This window comes from Populus euphratica, unplaced genomic scaffold (genome assembly GCF_000495115.2).
Source record: "Populus euphratica unplaced genomic scaffold, PopEup_1.0 scaffold231.1, whole genome shotgun sequence".
Classification (NCBI taxonomy): domain Eukaryota; kingdom Viridiplantae; phylum Streptophyta; class Magnoliopsida; order Malpighiales; family Salicaceae; genus Populus; species Populus euphratica.
Genome location: NW_011500112.1, coordinates 16,935 through 25,545, shown reverse-complemented (window position 1 = coordinate 25,545; position 8,611 = coordinate 16,935). Strand labels below are relative to the sequence as shown.

The 8,611-nt window shown below is 33.0% G+C and overlaps 1 protein-coding gene across 2 annotated transcripts; it reads right to left on the bottom strand.

The window, feature by feature from the left end:
* Window positions 1-4,439: 4,439 nt before the first annotated feature.
* Window positions 4,440-7,767, bottom strand: LOC105109792 (receptor-like protein 12). 2 transcript variants are annotated; one of them, XR_839331.1, is made up of 3 exons: window positions 6,939-7,767; window positions 4,992-6,849; window positions 4,440-4,775 (listed from the first exon to the last, which is right to left on the bottom strand). XR_839331.1 is itself a non-coding variant. In XM_011004607.1 (2 exons), exons 1-2 carry the CDS (start codon window positions 7,506-7,508, stop codon window positions 5,329-5,331), a joined length of 2,091 nt encoding a protein of 696 aa, XP_011002909.1. In that variant the 5' UTR covers window positions 7,509-7,767; the 3' UTR covers window positions 4,835-5,328. The 2 variants fall into 2 exon arrangements, 1 of the variants encoding a protein (XP_011002909.1); XM_011004607.1 differs by lacking the exon at window positions 4,440-4,775 and having other exon boundaries at window positions 4,835-6,849.
* Between the last annotated feature and the right edge of the window lie 844 nt (window positions 7,768-8,611).

The following is an 8,611-nucleotide window of genomic DNA, read 5'->3' as shown; positions in this document are numbered from 1 at the left end:
TACATTTGGAAGAAGACATCAATCTTTTGATTATGTCACTTTACTTAGTTAACTTTTATCTTATTTATATTTTTATCTTGTCTATTTATATTTCTCTCTTTCATAATGTTTAGCTAAGTTTATTATGTCAAAGTGAAAATATTACATTAATGGTGTAAGAATAAGTATATTGTAAATTCAAAATGGACTTTAATTTTTCATACTAATATGTTTTGTATTTGTTATCTTGTTTACTTTTAATACTTTGCTTATTAAATAGTTAATCTAAATTTGTGTTGTATAATATTTGGTACAACAAATACTTAGTACTTTCATAGCCTAACCGTATGGTATAACCGACACATGTGCTATGAAATGAATTTAATTTATTGTTAACGTAAGTTATAATCATGAATATCTGACAATATTTATTAACATTATTTGAATAAGATAATTAATGTAATCATGTTAACAATTTATAATCTGATTGAAACCTTCTTTGTGTGTGGTTTCTATTTAAGTAACAAGAGTTTATACTATACTTGTTTGAAATACCATTAGTGGATCTTCTAACCTTGACATTTGTTTTTATCATTGTTTTATTCTCACATTAATCTTACAATCTCAAAATTCTCTTTAACTTCTTCTTCTTCTTATTTATATTATTGTTGTTATTGTTGTTGTTATCATTACTACTACTATTCTTGTTGTTGTTGTTGTTATTATTTATAATTTATATAATTAACCTCCCTGTGGTTCGACCACGGTCTTGCTGGGTTATTTATTACTTCGACACTCTTACATTTGGAAGAAGACATCAATCTTTTGGTCTTATCAATACCATACTTTAAATCTTTAACAATTGTATTCGACTTTATAAATCCATATGCCAATATATGGATATACCTACACTACACATCTCCCGATAGCTTACCAAGTTTGAACATGGTTAGGGTATTCTATTGTCTTCTTCCTCGTATATTCAACACAAAATTTTTAGTGACTTTGATTAGGTTTCTTGACATGATACTAAAAGTCAGGTACTTGTTACTATATATTTATTGAAAACTCTCTTATTTCTTAGAAATTCAAGATACAATATATTGTATCTCGCTTCATAGCTTAGTCAGAATATTGGTATATGACTTCCCCTTGCTCAGAACTTACCTGGCTTCGATATCTCCATCAAGATGTACATGTCTTTTATCCTTAAGCAGCTCGGCTTTATTACGACAATTAGGTTGCTCTGTATATTGTTGCAAACCCTCTTTTTCATGAACGCATGAAAGACATCGAATTGAATTGTCATATCATTTGTGATAAGATACAAGACAGTAGCATCTCAACTACTTATGTTGTTTCTCGTTGTCAACTAGCAGACATATTTATAAAAGCTCTTTCTTTTTCTATTTTTCAGAGACACCACACCAGCCGCATGACAATCAACCAGCACCAAGCAACAAACTACAACAAGATTGGTAAATGCAATAAAATAAATCTTTTGTATTCTTTCACTTTTTTTGTTTTTTTCTTCTTATTTAGCTGAATGCGTTTCTGTTATAAGAACATAGAACAAAGTAGTTTGTTATACTAAGTTGTGTATAAATATAGTTGTGCTCTCCGCAATTCATAATTATCAAGCGTGAAGTAATAAGCAATTTACTGCAACATTTCATCCTTCATGTAAAAGTTCTCTTTCTTGATCATTTCATATCCTCGTTAGATTCTTTCACTGTGAAGATTGTGCTGTTAAGAATAACACAACCTATAAATTGCATGCGAAGGGCAACCGTCAATTTTAAAAACAATTTTAGATTGTACTGCGGGAAATTGCGCAACTATAATGGAATGCACGAAATTTATTTCTTTATTTTTAAATAAAATACAGTGTACGATGCGTCTTTCACTTATTCATTTTCTAGTTTTCATTAGAAAAGTGGGTTCCAAATATTTATATCTTAAAACTCAAATTTTTACTTGATTTTACTAGAAAAATCCATAAAAAATCTTAGAAAACTTAATAATACCAGTTTCAACCCAAAAAAAAAGAGAAAAATCCTCTCACCACTTTAAAGACTGAAAATCAAACCGAAGTGCACTTTCGTGCCTTGAGAATAGTAAAACAAGGCAACGTTCCCTTACAATACAGTTCTTTTGAGTACTGGAGGGAAACAACAAGGTCTATAACTAAATCAATTGGTTTATTGTATAATATAATTATAATTGTAATTTATATTTAAAAAAAACCCCGGTGACCCATAACGCCGTTGCTCCGGCGTAGTGACACCAATCTCATCTTTTTATGGACAAGGCATCCATACATCTTGTAATGATTAATCAATACGAAGTAATGCATCAATCTTAAATTTGGAAGAATACAAAAACATAATCATAAAAATAATATAAATATGGGATACATTTGTTGAACGCTCATTAAGTGCAACAGGAGTAATCCACCAAAGAAAATAGTGAATCCATATTTGAACTAGAAATCTAAAAGATTACCAATTCGAATAATCACTTAGCTTATATATACTCTTATACCAGCGTCTTTGATGGTCACCACAAAAGCTAAAATCGTGAAGTGGAAGAGTAAAGACAACGTGGAAAAAGATGACTATGATGAAATCACACGTCAATTCGACCGCTCGACAGGCGAGACTAATAAGTTGGAATTTAAAATTTTTATAGAAGTTGTTTTTTAAAATATATTTTAATTAAAAATATATTAAAATAATATTTTTATTATTTTTTTATTTTTTAAAATTTATTTTTAATATTAACATACTAAACTAATTAAAAAATAAATTTTAAAAATAAAAATTCAAAACAATTAAGCATAATCGAACTTTAGAAGTAAGGAACTATTCGGAATAAAGTCCAATTCACATTTTATAAAAATTTTAATTTTTTACTTAAAATTAATATTTTTTAATTATTTTGATCATTAATATTAAAAATAATTTTTTTAAAATAAAAAATATTATTTTAATATATTTATAATAAAAAACTAATTTAAAAAATATCTACAACTAAAGAAAAAACTTCTTGGTAAGTTCTTTGATGCATCTCAATATAACTTCGATAATGAGCAAAGTGGTATTTGGGCTCCACCAATACCTGCCAGAAGTGTTTCCTAGGCTTCACAGCAGGCCATATTTACTCTTGAAGATGACTTTTTCTGTACAAGGCGCATTGCTTGTTTCAATGTTTTTATATTTTGATTTTTTTTTAAATTTAATTTTTATTTTTTCATATTAAATTAATATTTTTAAATTATTTTAACATACGGATATTAAATATAATTTTAAAAAATAAAACATTATTTTAAGATATTTATAAATAAAAAAACTTTAAAAAACAATTATAATTACACTTCAGCATGAGCTTACTAATTCATTGAAGATCCCTTCATTATGATATCATTTGTATTGTTTCAGTTCGCCGGGGTTTCTTCTTCATGCTTTTATACAATTCTCTATTTTTCAGCATATGAGCAATTCCAGATAACGCTATGCATGTTCTTCATTGCATTTCGTGGGGAGAAAAATAGGTCGAGTAATTTGCATATCTTGGATCATAAATTATGTGCACCCGTATTTGATATCTTTTTAACGGATACATTATATGGATGTATGCATGCTGATCATGTAAAAGTTAAATTTATATATAGATACAAAGCGGAAATTTCCCTTCTTTGTTAAGATTATTTATTGGTACTTTGTTTGATTAATTATTATTTGGGTAACATTTTGTAATTAAGCTTTGTCCAGAAAATTAATAATGTTTGGATTCTTTTTGCCCCTTCACTCGCAGGCCTTTTGGTGCAATTAAAAGACGTCTGCCTTAATTAGTGCCATCCTCGCCTTAATTGCTTTTACAAAAGGCATGTTTTGTCTCATATCATCGTTCCCAGACTGCATTGGGAAGCTTAAGGATTGCAAGAAAAGGTTAATTAAGTTAAAAAAATAATATTGAACCCTAAGCATTTCCGTTTAACCACGACGTAATGTTGTGCTACTTTCTCATTCTAAAACTACAGCAGTTATCAATCAACGGAGGCAAAAGGATATTCCAGTCAAAAATATAGTTTTAAAAATGAGGCTTGGCTGGTAGGTTGACCTGGGATTCGAAGCTGAAACCAGATCTTATTTATAAAAAAATAAAAATAATTAAAAACTTAATTGACCCAGTCAATTAGAATTAACTTAAATGATTCAATTAAAACCTATAACCTAAATCTTGAATAAGGTTAATTATTGGGCTGAGTTTAAAAACACCAGTACAAAAAGATCCCTGAAAGTATATGGTCTTGGTATAACGTTTGTATCCCTTTTAGGTGACTAATGCACTTAGATTCCAAAGAAAGAGCTGCATGTTATTGTTCTTTTTATTACTTGTATGATATATGTACCACACTTTAAATCTTCAACAACTGCGTTCAACTTTATAAATTCTTGCTTAGATACAGGTTTAATTTGTGTTTTCTGATTCCAAAATAAAGAACTGAAGAGGTAGAATATATTTGAATTAGTACAATGTAGCATCATGGGACACGGCCAGCAATCTAAAGGGATTTTCAGACTGGATTTCCCGCTAAAAAGCCAGGCATTTGCTTTCCAATCAGAGGACACTGCATAACAGCTCAATTATGTCCAAAGGTGTAACAAGCTTCCTTTCTGTTTTTCTAAATTCTTCTTTTATCTGCTTGAATAAGATTCCCTCTCCTTTACTGTTTCACTGTGTAAATCAATGTTTGGGTCGGTTTTAAAGTGGATGCGGCCATGGTAGATGGTCTGCATAAGAAATCTTGGTCGTTACTGTTCTTTTTTATTAAGGCAATGCACTAACAAAGTAAAGAGAAACAAACAAATATATTATTTCGCTAGAGCTTATTCTACCAGAAAATCCCATCCTCTTTGTCTGGCTGACAAGAAGACTAGGCAAGACAACTTGTAAAGAAACGGACAATTACTAGCTAATATACAGATAGGGAAGCATGCAAACCTAACCTGAGAGCACCACTTGCTTTTTATATGTTCCTCTTTGTCCGTCTTCTTAACCATTTCTTTTGTTCAACCTCGACCTTCGTTACGAACCATTGTGGCTTTCCTGTCGTGAATACAATATATCCCATGGACAATCCAATCACCAGCCCACTTCCATAACCTATCATGGCAAACTTCCAATTGAATAAGCTTGCAGGATCTTCATTCTCTTGGAATGGTGGGGGTTGTGGTGCCACATCACCACTACATTTCACAGATAACGGAAATCCGCACAGCAGCAAGTTTCCAACATATGAATCATTCTGAAAGGTGTCAAATTGACTACCATGAGGAATAGGGCCTACAATGATTCGTGCGAGAGATCAATGATTCGTAGACTAGAGAAAGGAGATATCACAGTGGGATTGCCTATAGAACCATGTAGTCTGTTAGAGCGCAGCACCAGAACCTGTAGCTTCGGAAGAGTTTGCAGCCAAAGGGGAAAACTATCATTTATGTAATTGTTTCCCAGATCGAGGACTTCCAACATTTTGCAATTAGCTAAGGATAGTGGTAACGATCCTTCCAACTCATTGCCATTCAAATCAAGACTTCTTACTTTATTTCCCTCTGTAAATGATCCTGGAATGGTGCCATGGAAGCTGTTGCTCCTCAAATTCAACACGGATAGTTCAGTACTGAAGTTCCCCAAGCACTGTGGAATATTGCTACTCAAACTATTATTAGATAAGTTTATGATTTGGAAGGTGGTGATATTGCAAATCCAAGGTGGGATTTCTCCAGTGAGTTTATTATTTGCTATTAAAAGAATGTACATGGATTGTGGAAGAATTGGAAATGGTTGTTGAAGCAAGTTGGAAGTGAGGTCAAGATATTGTAAGCTGGGAGGAAGTTCGTTGACAATGGTCAGAAAGTTGTGAGAAAGATCCAAATATTGTAAAGATTGCATCCCCTTTGCTGACAGCCATTTGGGAATTTCTCCATGAATTCTATTGTGGGATAGGGACAAAAAGTTGAGTTGATTTTGAATTTTCAAGAAGTCTGGGAACTCAATTATGTTGCAAGACGACAATGCCAGTTTGTAGAATTGGGGCCAGGTTGAGTTCCTAATATTATTAGTGACGACAGACAGACTGTTGTGTGAAAGATCAAGTCCCCAGAGGTTTTTCATGTTTGAAAACAGGTTTAAGTCCACAATACCGCTCAAGTTGTTTGATGAAACATCAAAATTGGTGAGATTCACCAATCCAGAGATTGATGGTGGAATACGACCATTTATCTTGTTACTTTCCAGTCTTATTTCTAGCAAAGACTTTGACCAATGGTCACCAAGTTCTCCAGTGAGGTGGTTATTATTAAATTTAAACCGGACCACTGATGGGAGACCGAACAAACAAGATGGTATTGTGCCACTGAGCAAGTTATAAGATAGGTCAAGATAAGTAACATTGTCAAGGCCACATATGTAATCAGGAAGAGTTCCCTCTAGCTGGTTTTGAGACAGGTCTAAACGTAGAAGTTCAGTGAGGTTAAAGACAGATGATGGCAACATACCACTGAAATTACCGTTTTGAAGGGATAGGCTGTTTAGTTTGCTGAGGTTGCCGAAAACATCCGGGATCTGCCCTGTCCAGTTGTTATACGAAAGATCTAATTGATTGAGCTGTTGAAGATTCCCAAGCGAAGCTGGAACTGATCCGTAGAAAGCACAGTTTGCAAGATCCAACACCTTGATGGAGTCAAGATTGCCAATTATATCTGGCAATCCTCCTGAGAAACTTGTGGAGCCAAGATTCAACTGTTCAAGAGAACTGCTCCAATTGGACACAGGTAAATGCCTTGCAATCCACATAATACGAGGCTGAGAGAAGTTAGTGAAGAAGATAGGTTCATCAAGGAACCAAGCTCAACTGAAGACATGTTTATGTAATCAAGAAAAATCTCTCTTACTTGAGTAAGGTTTTGCACAATCATTTTCATGGCTGGTGCTTCGAGTATCAATGGTTCATTCAAGGAAAGATCAAGAGAGATCAATTTGGACAAGTGAGATATTTCAGTTGGGACTTGACCTGAGAACCATGTGCTAGAAAGGTTAAGGTGTGTCAAACTTGAAAACATACCAAACTCAGGTGGAATGGAGGAGCGGTTAAAATAATTGAAAGCAAGGTTGAGTCTCCGAAGGTGTGAAAGGTGAAAGAGACAGCTGTTGGAACTGAGGTTGCCTCTAAGACCACTGCAACTAAGGTCAAGAGCGATCACATGACCTGTGACCCCATGGCATGCGACTCCATCCCACGAACAGCAATCTGTTCGAGATTTCCATGAGGCCATCCTAGGATAAGGAGGGCTGCAATCCAACGAAGCGGATTCATCATACTCAAATCCATCCTTAAGTTGGAGTAAAGCATAGCTTTCATCTTTGGGGCATAATTGTGACACAGTTAGTTGACAATACAACTTCAATATCACGAGGCAGAAGATGACTTGACCGGCCCGTCCTGAGCAACTCATTGTTCTCATGCAAGTCTGAGATTGAAGGCGAGGTGATGCTTGGAAAGGAGGTACAAGATGGTGGAAGTTATGTTCACTTTCTGCACCAACTTGTTCGATATATCAGCCAGCAATATTAATCTTTCAAAATAAATTAATTCTTTCAAACTCATGTATAATTCTTCGATGTTTCGTGTTTGCAATCTTGTGAGGTGTAGCGAGTAGGGAAAAAAGAGACTAAAAAAACATTTTAATTTAGACTTCGCATCATATCCAGTTATTTTAACATATCTTGAACATACTCCTTGAAAACTGATACCTTTGCAAGTTGGAATAATAGTTCATGAAAGACAGAAACGTTCCGACACCGCCATTAAAAAGAAAAAGAAAAAGAAAAAGAAAAAGAAAAAGAAAATCTCACGCAAGGGGTTAATTTATTCATTTTGAATAAAAAAACTGAATTCTTGGAGTCATTTTGTTCAAGTAAAACTCTTTCGAATAGTATAGGTGATAGGAACATGTTGAAATGGTCGAACATATTAAACTAATTAGTTGTTAATGCTAAGGAAATGGTTACGAGTTGTAACATTGGACGCTAATTGAAGATTAAGATATGATAAAGCAACAGATGTGACAGGTGGAATGGAAGTGCTATTATTAATTAGTTTATTCGAGTCCTTCTCTGTTTGATTGAAAAACAAGCCAAAAAAAAAAAAGAATTTTTGTTCTGTCCCACGGAGAGGTAAGATAATTGATCACTTTAACATTGGATTTTCAATATCCTAAGTGCTTTTTTCGTGTTCTGTCCACACAGAGAGTAAAGGTGAATTCAGTGTGCCCTTGGATATAAATAACTATCTATAAATTGGGGTTTTTTTAAAAAAAAAAACAAATTAATGAACTGATTAATGTGGATAGAATTATCTTTTCATTAGAATCAATTAGTTACTATCAGGTTGACTGGAAACAATTCGTTTTTTTTCCTTTTTTCAGGCATAAAAGAGTAACTACAATATTTTTGAAAGCAAAATTAATTTAATTGTAGCCTAAGAATTTTCTTGACTTTTATTTTTTTTTAAATAAAAAAAAACCTAATTACCCATAAAAGCAAAAAAAATAAAAATATTAGCTGT